Source organism: Python bivittatus, unplaced genomic scaffold (genome assembly GCF_059951505.1).
Source record: "Python bivittatus isolate LINGU-HERP-01145 unplaced genomic scaffold, Pbiv_v1 ctg000440_np1212, whole genome shotgun sequence".
Taxonomy (NCBI): Eukaryota; Metazoa; Chordata; class Lepidosauria; order Squamata; family Pythonidae; genus Python; species Python bivittatus.
In genome coordinates this window covers 2,205,730-2,219,259 of record NW_028277063.1, presented here as the reverse complement: position 1 = coordinate 2,219,259, position 13,530 = coordinate 2,205,730, and the positions used below count along the sequence as shown (strand labels likewise).

The 13,530-nt window shown below is 42.9% G+C and overlaps 1 protein-coding gene across 1 annotated transcript; it reads left to right on the top strand.

Moving 5' to 3' along the window:
- The first annotated feature begins 707 nt into the window (after nucleotides 1-707).
- On the top strand, nucleotides 708-12,236 carry INO80E (INO80 complex subunit E). Its single transcript, XM_007424342.4, has 7 exons — nucleotides 708-845; nucleotides 3,050-3,120; nucleotides 4,449-4,501; nucleotides 6,662-6,737; nucleotides 7,333-7,450; nucleotides 10,620-10,748; nucleotides 11,833-12,236. Exons 1-7 carry the CDS (start codon nucleotides 756-758, stop codon nucleotides 12,034-12,036), a joined length of 741 nt encoding a protein of 246 aa, XP_007424404.1. The 5' UTR covers nucleotides 708-755; the 3' UTR covers nucleotides 12,037-12,236.
- Nucleotides 12,237-13,530: the final 1,294 nt, after the last annotated feature.

Sequence of the window (13,530 nt, the reverse complement as noted above, 5' to 3'; positions counted from 1 at the left end):
CATTTATTTGTTATTTCAGCCAGGTGTGGTTTATTACTTGATTGTTACAAGCTGATTTGTTAGCACTGGGTTTTTTTAAAATAATGTGATTTATTACAGTATTATCGTTGTATTTGTATTTTACTGTACCTGCCCAGTTTTTTGATTTGGTCAAGCTGCAAAAATGTAAAATAAATAAATGGTCCCATAGCAAACAAAGTGGACATCAACTGTCTTTGGGTTGGGACCCTAGTACAACTTTTGAGGATAGCTCTTCCCGGCCAGCAGGCAAAAGTCAGCTTAGTGGGTGAAATGTTTTGTAGCTTTCTTCTAGGCCGGCTTTGTATTACTCTCATTATGTATATCTCCAAATTTCCATTCATATGAATGCATGGTTGGCGAATAACATTCCTAAACTTTACCCAAAGATTACAGTAAATTACTGAAAATAACAGGGGAAGCGAAGAAACAGGGCAGAATAGTGCATGCGATCCATTTACCCGTACTCAGAGCGAGACGGGAAAGAGGTTTTACCAGGCTAAGCTCGAGTCCTACTATTTTAACAAACATGGGTAGGATTGAAAATCACGCCAGGAACGCTGAACACGAAGAAAAGTTTCACCACGACCCGTTTTTTCCTTCCCTCACGATCCATGCTGAGAGGCGTAGTTCTGAGCTCTCCACGCGTCCACTTTCCGAGGCATGCCGGGAGATGTAGTTTTCCCGCTCCAGCTTTGTATCGCGGTTCCTGTCCCACGTTACTTCCCCAGCTGGGCATGAACGGAGCGGGAGAGCCGGATCCGGGCGGTGGGGGCTACAAGAGGCGTTATAGAGCCTTGAAACGGAGGCTCAAATTCCTGATCTATGTAAGTGGCAGGGAATTTCGGGGGAGGAGGGAAACTGAGGCAGGCAGAAAGGACGGGGCTGGAGGAGCAAATAAAATGTTAGGAAGATGTGGACATGTGGGGGAAGCTAAACTATCCAGGTGAGAATAATAAGGGGAGTTTTGCAAGACAGAATAAATGGTAAAAAATGATATTGGCCCCATGCATCCCAAACATCTGAAGAGATCCTGACTTTTGGGGAGGATATGCAGCCCCTGTGGACGTTTAGCACGCTAGGTGTGATGACACAGGAGATGAGGGTGATTAGAGAGACAACACCTTCCACGAGGATGTTATGAAAGGATTATTACTTTGCCCATGTGGAATATAAGAACGCAATTGTGCACGGACATGTTCAACAGTGAATATATGGTTGAGTTTGCAACAACCTTCCAGCACAGTGTTTCTCAACCTTGGCAACTTTAAGATATGTGGACTTTAACTCCCAGAATTCCCCAGCCAGCATGCTGGCTGGGGAATTCTGGGAGGAAGTCCACATATCTTAAAGATGCTAAGGCTGAGAAACACTGCTCCAGAAGCTCAGGTCCTAACTGACCTATGTTTTCTTGGGAGCAGTTCAGAAATGATTTGCCCTTCCTTATTCTGGGATGTGTTTTGGAGTTGTCTGTCTCCGTACAGCCTTAGTGGTCACCCGTTCAACAATTAGTCACACCCAACCAAGTTTAGTTTTTATGGGTCAGTGTACAACATGCTCGTCTACAATTTGTGACTGACTGCTTTGCTGGAACCAGACCATCCTAGTAAACTATTACTATTTGTTTGGCATCATGTGTTAGGTGAACCCAGCAATTGTGTTTTATTTACATCTTAAAGTTGCTGAGGTTGAGGAACACTGAGCTAACAGGTTGCAGAATTTGGGGAGACTGCAAGAAAGGGGGTTGGCCCCACAGGGTGCCCATCTGGGTCCGAGACCCTGGTTTCCAAACCACAAATTCACATGACATGCTAAGGCGAAATGAAGAAACCACAAAACAACTTAGTGTAATATGTGCCCCGTCTCTCAAATTTTCAGTAGCATAAATGGGATGATAATCTACCTTGCAGGGTTGCTGGGAATATCTCCCGAGCCCCAAAAAGTATGGGGATAATTTCATATGTATTTAATACAGCCAGTTAGTATTATCACTCTAAAGAGCTATTTTCTTAAAACAGCAGTTGTACAAATAGGGGAATAATTTGCAGAATAACGCTGTAAAAGACTAGCATGAATAATTGTACTATATTGATGATGATGAACAAGGGAGCCTACTCAGGCAGAAATACAAAATTGTTCCCTCTTCCATCTGGCCAAGAACTGAAACTTAAACAACCAGCAATTTGCTGCTACTTGATGGCTGAGAAAAGCTGCTATTTTGCTTTGCCTTTTGCATGCTTTGTATGGAGGGGAAGGATCAGCCCCCAAGGAGGAAAAATGAACTGGGGTGGCAACTGTCTGGGGTGATAGCTGGCACCCATTTTAGCCTTTTTGGATCCTAGTGACTCTGTGTGGGGCCAGGTGAAATAGAGGATCTGTCACGTTCTATATTGGAATGCCGGTTGTATGTTAAACATTATTGATCCCCGTTCCTTGATGACATGAGGAACTGGAGTGTTGAAAGTAAATTGAATTTCCTCCTATAAGGTATCAACCACTTTGTGACACAGTGAGTTGCTATCTTTGCAGTTAAGACAGCAAGGCTAAGCAGGACGGGATAGTAGATTCTGTCTGACATGACTAATTATGTCGTGCTTATATTTCCTAGGAGTCTGACAAGGTGTGTCCCTACTCTATTTTCTTAACCATTTTAAAGTATTATGTTATCAGGGTTAAAAGATTTTAATTTATTTATTTATGGCATTTGTGTAGCTGCCCATCTCAATCCAGGTGACTTTAGGCGGCGAACAATTTCAATAATTAAAACAATTACAAATTATACATATAGGAAGCTGAGAATTATCATAAAAATTACATAAAAATCAACAGTATTGACAAATTAATAGTATTGTTTAGGTTTTAGATTTAAATGTTAACGCCTGTAATGTATTAGTTTCAGATTTTAATAACAATGTCTCATTTTAAAATACGTATGTATCGTTGTTACTCCTAGTATACTTGAAATGGTCTGGAGATTTATTCCATAAACGATTTACCTACTTACACTTAGTCTTTTTAAATCAATTCTCAGGAACAAGAGTGCTTCCAAGAAGAGCTGAGAAAAGCACAAAGAAAACTCTTGAAAGTTTCACGAGATAAAAGGTGAGCTGATCTGATGAGGAAGGATGGAGGGGTGTGTGAAACGAGGCAAAGCAAATTGCCAAGGGATCATAATATCAGAATGTGGAGGTGAAAAGGCAAAACTGACACCTTTTTTTCAGTTGAATCTGGAGTCTTTGATGGCTGGGTGGCAGGCAAAAGTCTAATTGGTCATTTTATTTTATCCAAACACTTTTTGAATGTTTGCCCTTAAAACCGGCAGTTGAATAATTTGAGTCAGAGGTAGAAGAGAGCTAATTTGGTGTAGTGGTTACAGGCACCAGGCCTGTAACCAGACTATGATTTCTAGTCCTGCTTTAGGCACGAAGCCAGCGGGGTGACCTTGGGCCAGTCCCTCTCTCTCAGCTCTGGGAAGAAGATGGCAGTGGCCAACCGCTTCTGAAAAATGCTGCCAATAAAACTGCAGCGACTGGTCCAAGTAGTCACCCAGAATCAAGACAGGCTTGAAGGCACCAAAACAAAAACAAACCCCAGTTGAAGGGACAAAATCTCTTTGAGATATATATCTCTTTGGAAACAAAGCAAGATCAGATCTGTTCATATTTGCAATGGAGACTGTAAGGCCTTAATAGCAAGGGACAGAAGCAAAGGGCCTGAGGCCAGGCTGGTCCATTACAGTAACAGTGGACAGGAATCAGGTGCTTCCTCTGTTGAGAAGTGAATGGCCCTCAGTCTGTTGCAGTGGCTGGGTTGGGAGTAAAAGACGTTGGATTTGAACCTTGGATCTGCCCTATAGAGGGTACAGCTTGAAGCTTACAGTTTGCAGTTGCTTGTTTTCTCCATATGAATGGCTTCTTTGGTATCTGTCAATATCCTCTCTCATCAAGAGCTGTGTCTGTGAATCTCAGCCTATGAGCCACCTAGTTCCAGATTTGACCCAAGACTGCCAGGGAATACCGGGCTGATAGAATAGGCTAGGAAGTCAAAAAACATCCTGAACAAAGGCAGTGACAAGCCACTTTCATAGCTGCTAAGAAAACTCCGTGGCTGTGCCACAAAGTCACCAGGAATTGAGCCTGACTTGGGAAGATTTTACTTCATACAGCATTTTCAGAATTATCCAGTCCTTGGCCCTTCAGTCTGTCTTCAGTATCAGGGCTGAGTTCTAGATACGAAGTGCCTCAGAGTATGTGCAGAGGGCCTTTCTCTTGCCAAGGAGTCATTGCAGCTCGATTCCTGCCTGCCCTGGAATTCAGGATGCCCCAGGAAAGTGGCAAATCTTTGGAGTCAGCTTGTGGCCTCAGTCTCTTTCTAAAAATTAAGCATCAGATCTGAATCACTGCTGCTTCCTCTCTGTTTCCGCTTTCTAGTTTCCTGCTTGATCGCCTGCTCCAGTATGAGAATGTGGATGAAGACTCATCAGGTAAACTGAGGCTCACAACCTCTGTTTGATGGCACTGGGAGAAAGGGCAGGATCTATTTTTATGGGAATAATAATAATAATAATAATAATACTGACGTGGACACCACATCACCTATTCAGGCAGGAAGAGAATAAAACAATGACAGGGCAGGATCAAGGGTTTCATGTCAAGTAAATAAATAAATCTTAATAGAATGTGACATCCTCATAACCATTTATTGTTTCACTTTAAAAATAGAAGTGGCCCATATTCCTCATAAGGTATCAAAAGTCACTGGTACCTTTTACTTGGTAATAGATATTGTGGAATCAAGACCATTGCAAGTCCCCAGTGGTGGATTTATTGATTCTGGTTTAAGATGGGATTGGTTAGCAGTTAAATAATGCAGAAAACATCCTTGAATATAGCTATATGTCTGCTTGGTGTGTAAAAATGGTCTCAAGGTGGACTAGAATGGTTGGTTCAGCAATCAGTTGTGCTTTTAGTAATTGTGCATGTGTATACTGGTAGTCCTCACTTAACAACGCTAATTGGGATTGGAAATTCTGTCATTAAGTGACATCATAAGTCGATAAATCACGTGACCATGCTGCTTAACGATGGCAGTTCCAGCAGTCCCGGTCACTGTCATTAAGCGAGGGCCACGCGGGTCATTAAGTGACCTCACATGATTGTGGCTTCCGACCTCCTGCTGGCTTCCCCATTGACTTTGCTTGTGGGAAGCTGGCAGGTAAGGTCACAAATCACAGTCATGTGACTGCAGGACGCCGTGACATTGTAATTGTGAGCTGGGCGCCAAGTGCCTGGATCACAATCACACGACCGCAGGGATGCTGCAACGGCTGTAAGTATGAGGACCAGTCATAACTACCACTTGTTGAGTGCCATTATATGTTCAAAGGGTTGCTGAACGAATGGTCATTAAATATAAACAAGCATGCAAATAGTTATCCACATTAGAGGTTTAATCCTCTATATCAGCTTTCCTTAACCTGGTCCCTTCCCTAATGTATGGACTATAACTTCCAGAATTCCCAGCCCTGATAACTAGGGAAATCTATAGTCCAGTCTAGGAGAGTAGGTTGAAGAAAGCCGCTATATCCTCTTCTGCAGGAGGAAATCCCATGGAATTTATTTCTGCACAGACACATGAACCATTGTGCTGTTAATCTTTTTTGCTTGTTTTCCCCCACTTTGAGTTGGTGTGAATGCTCCCTCTTTCCCAGGTCCTCTGCGTGTACCATGTTTTTATATTGGTCCTTGTAAAAATCAAAATCCGATTGCTGTATTCTGCATTTGGTCCCCTTGAGGAACCAGCTGCTGATTGTTAATATTTGATTCCTCAAGGAAGTGTTATTCTTAAGCACTTTTGTCTCTCTATTACATTTTATATTTGGCTGACATTGGCTTCTTGTTTTAATATCCAGTTGCCGGGGAAGCTTTTAGCTACCCAGTCCAACTTCCCTGTTATCCTAATTTATCTGCATTTTTCTTGCTGCTCAGTCCCATTGGTGATTTTGACTAGATTGGATAAATGATCCATGACATTTTTTTATTTGAAAGCTGTTTTTGTAAAGATGAATGGTTAGAAATCGAATGTTGAAGTTGTTTTGGAGACGTCTTCATTTTGTTGCAGATGTCTGTTGCTGTATCTCTGATAGCCTCAGTTAAGAGTGCAAGCTGCTGGTCAAAAGTGAGATGTAAATACATTGGATGAGCAACTTGCTCCAAAGCACACTTTGTTCAGAATGATGCAGTCTAGAAGTGTAACTAAATGCAGATCTTGGTGTCCAAGTATTCAGGCAGCATCACAGTTTTCTTAGGAGGGTGTACAGTTCAGTAAACATGGGTGTATAGAAGTGTTTGATGCGCAGGATGGCTTGCAGAACAAAGCTGAGGGGTGGTGGATTTCTGTGCAAAGATATACTCAGTGTTGGAAGAGGGAGTCAGTGCAGTATTTTGACCTTGAACCCAGAAGACTTGAGTTTGGATTCCCTCTCAGCCTTGAAAATTGTTGGGAAGAGCAACCTGGACCAGGTCACCTCACCAACCTCCCCAGGGAATAATGCAGACTAACACGACATCTTTATATGAAGTCCACGGCTCTCTGGCAGAAGGAGGCTGAATGACTTTGACTGATATTATTTTTCTTGACTCAGATTCAGAGGCAACAGCCTCATCAGACAACAGTGATGGAGAGATGCCAAAAGGGACGGAGCCTCAGTCCCTCAAGAGGTGAGTATGTGACGGCCTTCAGGATGGAGAAAAAATGCCAATGTCCAAGATGACAGCTAACTACTCGAGGCTAAAAGGGCTGTTCTCTTTAGCAGACAAAAGGGGTAGAATGCTGGGGCATTTTCAGCACACTTCCATAGTGATTTTCCTGTGCTACTTTTCATTATGCCAATGTTCTTGTGGTGGGTGAGGGAGGTGGTCTTGTGGTCTGTTTTGGGAGGCCAGACTAGGCCACAGACTAGAGCAGTGTTTCTCAACCTTGGCAGCTTGAAGAGGTGTGGACTTCAACTCCCAGAATTCCCCAGCTAGCAAGGCTGGCTGGGGAATTCTGGGAGTTGAAGTCCACACCTCTTCAAGCTGCCAAGGTTGAGAAACACTGGGCTACAGATTCCCCATACTAGGTGTATGGCTTAACACAGTCATGAGTTGATCTATTCTGGAAGTCAAGGGGCCTTCTTTGCCTGTTGTACCTTATTGTAACAATACCTCAGAATGATTTTAGCACGAGGGGTAGTTCCCATGTATCAAGGATATGCTGTTTCCATGGAGCACATTTTGACAATTTTTCATCCATGACATCTCTTTCTGCTCGCAGAAAACAAAGCCCCCAGCTTGGCAGTGCCTCCTCACCATCGTCCTCAGGTCTTTCTCTCCAGCCAACATCTGGTTTTGGGCTTCCAGCTTCAGGGACATCATCCCCCTACTTAGCCTCTGTGAGTAATTCTGTCTCCCTCTGGGTCACAGGGCAGAGTAGATCCAAAGCAGACCCTGAAGCTGGGAAAAGACTTTGCAGAGACTGACCATTCCCCAGCCTGGTTTCCTTCAGGGGTGTTGGGTCAGATCTCTCCTTGCTTCAGACCAACACAGCATTTGGCTCTGCTGGTTTGGGATGATGCAAGCTGTAATCTATCCCTAGGAACTAATTCAGAAAAGCTTGATTTTCAGTGAGTTTAGGCAAACGTTTAACCAGATTACCTTGGGAATAAGACAGCGCAGCCAGGAATCAGATGGCCAGGAGAATTCTCAGCCGTTGTTGATGACTTTCCTCAGTTTTCCTAGACCAAATTTGGAATAAAGGTTTTTCTTTTGTCCAATGCTCAGCATGGTTGTGTTGGTATTTGAGTGGGACTGCTGACCGTTGCTAACTCCCCAAACCCCAACACTACACAGCTGGTAGTTCTGCTCCATAAAATATTCCCCAAATGGGGGCCCTAATCTCAAGAGCAGATTTACTGAATGCCTGGGTTTGCCCAGTGTGCTTCACTTAGTTATTTAATTAATGTATGTTTTGATTTGCACAAATCATTGAACTGGAAAAGCACCAGATGGGTTGGGTTCACACATAACACTCTAAGCCAGAAGCTCACTTCCCAAAACCAAGATTAAACCTATACAAGCTTAGCATGTTTTACAACTGTGGGTGCTGGGACTTTAACTGATCTAGTTCCACCTGTCCTGCTAACCCAGCTGATATTTATGTCACAAGGCTTTGGCTTCATCCCATCTTCTCCTCTTTAGCTTGATTTCCATGTCGCTTCCATTTCACCTCATTATTTCCAAGTGCTTAGCACTGAATATAGGCATAAAAATTAGGGCTCCATCTATCTTAGTCAGTGGTAATTGGATGCCTAGAAGAACACAGCATATGATTCCAATATGTTGGGATATAAACTGCTTTTTTAAAAAAATGATACCTAAATGAAGAACTGTAACTTGTTTCTGCCTACATGGTTCCCCCACCCCAATCTTTGGAAGATTTAAATTTTGCACCATTTCATGTTTCTGCTGTCCCAGATCATCTGGATGGCTGCAGGGAGACAGCTAGCTTAAATGGGGGGAATGACATAGTGATGATTTTTCTCATATGCTGTTTTCCCCAAATAAAATGAATTTCTAACAGATGTTTGAGGGGTGGACTGCACTTTGGGATTGCCCTTTGTGTCCCCTCATCTCCAGCACAATTGCGGTGATAGCATGTGGGAGAAAGACTCAGCAGTGCCCTGGTTGCTGTGATGAATGACCTCTCCTTTCACCTTCCTGAAATTAGTAGAGAAACTGATGTCGCTTCTAGTGGACATTTACTTTCCCAGTTCCTGATTGGCTAAGTAAGGCTGTGTGAGCTCTGGCCAATTACTGTGCCTCAGGTGCTTTGGAAATGAATGACACAAGACCAAGAAGGTGGTCTTTGCCGAAAAGGCAATTTGGATGCTAAATAATAATTCCATTGAGCAGGTAAAATCCTTTAAATTATCTATGCATAGTCTTTCATGACACAGCCTTATGTGGAAGACAAACACAAAAAGCCCCAAGATGTGTTGCAGCACTGCAATAATTCTTTTACACCAATGTTTGGTGTAGTCTGGTCGTGTGACTTGCTTAACAACCATCCTGCTTAACAACCAATTTCCAGTCCCTATTGTGGTCATTAAGTGAGGACTACTTATAGCAGCTTTGAAGCAATGATTTAGGAGGTTGATATTCAGTTAGGCCTGGCATCTCTTCCATTTCTGATTAGCTCCTTCACTTTCCTTAACCAAATCACAATCCTTAAATGTAGAAGGGCATTCTCCCTAAGTGGTCAAAAGAGAAATACAAGGACATCCCTTTTGGATTGAAGGTTTGCCCATGCGGCAAAGGGGTTTTTGAAGCCATAAAATATGTCTTATATTGCCTATTTTATGCTGGCACGTGTTCAGAATTGATAACCCCACATCTCAAAAAAATTCCTGGTCATTCTGACTGGTTCTATTTACATTTTTTACTTTCAGATCCATGTAATTCTGTTAGGTTAAGTGTAGCTAAGTTTTGTTATGTCATATGTAAAATGCTCAGCTAACTGACCGATACATCCAGTTAATTTTATGATCTGCACTTACCCATATTCATGTAGCCTGTTTTACATTACTGAATTTTATTATGTATTGGTCATTGACTGAGATAAAGATTTTCTTCTTCATCAACTTGGCATGGGCTCTGGAAGCCATGGGTGGCCCATGTAGTATAAATTGGATGTGCGCATGTAGACAATTAGAGTCTGACCAAGATGCTGGTATTAATCTGGCTTGCGAGATATATTTGTGGATGCCTAACGTCTCAGAAGAAAAGATGACTGCAGAACTATTTCCATAAATGGTTGAAAAGGGGCAGCCAAAGGGATCTAGCAGTCAAAGCACTGGGAAGGGTTTCCATTTTAGGCATTGTACTGTAGAGGGAAAAATAATTAAGGAGCCAGATTTGAGGTTTATCAAATTATACATGGTTCTGAGGGACTACATTTTTTCCTAGGAGGGGGGTGGTTTCCTTGCCTAGTACAAGTGTCAATAGATTCAGGATAGATCAGATAGTCCTTTTTCTGTAATTCATGTATTATGGTATTTTCTGCTAAAATATATGATGGCTGCTAAGGTAGATGGCTTTGAAAGAAACCGTTCCTTCATAGATCAGCCTGTTCCTTTTAGAGGCTGTGTGCCATGGAAGAGTAATAGGGTTCCAGATTCAGGGCTACTGTGGAAGATTGGGAGGACTGTGGATTCCTTGGAAGGATCCAGTTGGTCTGTGGGGGAAAGAGAAAACTGGGTTACGTCAGATTTTTCCCACCTGGCCCCATCCAAATGTTACAGTGCTCATCACCCCCACCAGCGTCCCTGTTGGCTGAATGTAATGAGAATGTTAAGCATCTGAAGGGGTTCAGGTTGGATTGACTCACTGCTCTGAACTAGCAGGGCTGGTGTGAAGAAGCCTTCCCTAGCTTGATGTCCTCCAGATGTGTTCAGACCACAGTTTTAATTCAACCCTTCCCAATTGGGAAGAATCACCTGCTCATCTTTCATATTTTGATTTTTTATTCCATCTCTTCCCTCTCGCCATCCCTTTCCCACCCAGCTGAATTCACCCACTTATGTTCCCTTCCCCTCTGACTACTTGGCACTGGGGCCCGAACCTGTTCCCCCCCAGCCTGACAGCAACGCTACTCGCTCTGCCCGGCGGCCGGCAAGGCCCCACACGCTCAAGGTACCTCAAGGAAGGTGGGTGGGTGGGTGGGTGGATGGAGATGAGGGCTGTCTGTATTTCAGAATATGCAGTCCCGCTTTAGGGACATGTTGAACTTGGAATATATAGTGCTGGATTAAATTCACAAACACATTCATACTTGGGTGGGGCAAAATGAATGTGCAGGGTAGGGTATGTTTCAGCTTATAAATAAATATTAAGATACTTTCTGTTCTTATGGAAGTTGCACTGATTTAGTTGAATGAATAAGCTATGATAAAAGTGATGCATCTGTGCTGCAGACTTCAAATTAACTTTGAACCCTTGTGCTGTCATGGCTTGAGGCTTCTATGAAACATTTTGTGAATAATATTGCACGCCTACGGCAGATATTCACTCATCCAGACTTGCTTTTGATTCTCATGCTTTTGGCTGCAGCCGTAGACGTTCTAGATGAAAATGGAGCTGTTGTGGGTTTGAGGGATTTATAATAAGTTCAGCATTACATTGTGAGAAAAGAACCTTGCTGATTTATGGAATTTCACCGTGCCTTACATCTTTGTGACTATGTTCACATACCATGATAAGTTTGTGTAATATGGCATATTAATTAAACCAGTATTAGTTGATTCATAGAGTACAATAAGGCAGGATGCTCAATGTGCAGCCAGGAGCTATAGGGGCGTCGCTAGTGGTGACATGCTCACTCAGATTGGTGGGAGCACAACCGTTCTGCTTCTTGGGGATGATTTCAGGGCCACGTGGTCCTCAGGCACTCATTTACCTCTTAAACCTGTAGCCGTCTAAAAATGGTAGGAGAATTGTTGGCTCTGCTCATTCTTGGGGTGCTCTGGGGCATGGTGGTGGACCCCATGTGGCTTGTGGGATGCTAATGGCTCAACCCTATGTTTAAGCCATAAACCACAGTTGACAGACCCTTGTGGTTGGATTTGTACAATGAACCAAAGCATGGTTATGGGTCAGGATGATGTGAAAAGCCAGACCTGCATGTGTGACCATGGAAGAAAATGGGCAGGAGGAGAAAGAAAGAAGTCACGGGACCCAACATCCCTCTCAGGTTTCTTCTTTTTCTTCCCACCTGCAGCTTCCCCTGCCCCCAGCCTCCCACTCGGACTGTTCATCCGTCGTGGTGGGCTTACCCTTCCCTTCGCCCCGAGGGACTCCCAAGCTGCCACCACCCACCATCCTCAGCACAGTGCCCCATCAGATGTTCAGTGACACCGGGGAGGGCAGTGGCGAAGACCCCCTGGATGGTGATGATGAACTGGTAATCGACATTCCGGAGTGACGGTGGCGTCGTTTTGAAAGGACAGAAGTCTCTTGGTTGTGTGCGAGGGGGATGGTGCCCCATCATTTTATTTTATTATTATTTCTTTGTTTACAGACTCAGGGGGAAAAACATGCAAAACAGTCAATAAATGGGATTTTGTTTTTGTATTAAAAGCATCCAGTTGCAATTTCTACATGTTATGTTCCTTTTGTCTCCTGAAACCCCTGGGCTTTTAAAAACACGTCTCCCGATGAGGTCAGACATTTCCTGACCCTGTTGTATGATGTGCCATCATTTACACATTGGTAAAGAAAAGTCTGCTTGAACTAGTACATCTGTTTACGAGGTAGAGCAAAAGCTCTCTTTTGTTGCAAACAAAAGAAAATAAAGTTCCTTAGAAGTCAGGGGACTCTTTAAAAAAAAAAGTGCTCGAAATCTCCTAGTCAGGGTTGGAAGAGAGAACAAACCTTATTAATAACCAGGAGTTTTTCCACTGCATGTGTAAACATTTGACATCTATCCCTTCCCCTTGCCCAGGTTAAGTGCAGTTTAATCTTCAAAATGCTTGCAACGGTTCTACCCGAGCCAAAAACATTCCCTGTATTGTAACTGCATTTTAGTTTATTTTGCAAGATGGTTTCTCCAAATGTTGCTACTCACTGCAGTGCTTTATTATTTTTGCTACAGATATTTTTTAGTGCTGGTGGGAATACATAAGAAACTGTCCTGTAGTAAAAACTGTAAGGAAAAAAAAAGATCTTTTATCAGTTGAAAGAAGAGAATATTTTTCAGGTACGGGTAGATCAGCTTTAAGAGAAACAAAAGAGCTCATTTTACTTGGCTGAAAAACAATTGTGTATAAACACAGATGGAAGACACTACCTCTCTTTCAGCGTTGATTCACATCTTACAAAGCAAACAGATTTGTCACTCGGGTACTGCGTGTCTCTTGGTGAATAGCTATACTGTTCAGAGAGGAAGTGAGTGTTTTTAACTGAGGTGGTCCAAGATATTTTGGTACCTCAGGAAGAAAATTCAAATGGTTACTTCTCCCCCATCCTCATTCTCACATAGTGATAAAATAAGAATAAGCTAAACAGTAATTTCTGCCTTTAATGTTAATTTCCACCTTTAATCACTAGCTTGGTTGCCTGCAACAGACCTCTTCGGTTAGGCTAAGAAGAAGGCAGAATCTGCTCTGTGCATGTGTCAGACCCATCACTCTTGCTAATTTCAACAAACCTCTTCCCCTAACTCAGGTTAGGGCTGGCCTGAACCTGTTCTGTAAACATATGATGGCCAAAAGGTCCAGCCGTGTTTACATTCTTAAGTAGGAACGTGTAAAGGCACAATTACAAGCAATTCTGGAGAGAGAAAAGTGACAGATATTTAGAAAACCAGGTAGTTGCACAGAAAATAACATTTAGGAAGTTGCTGAACATTTTAGGAAGAGAAAACTCACACAGAAAGCGCAACGAGGCTCCAAGAACGGTAGATTGTCCAGAAATACAA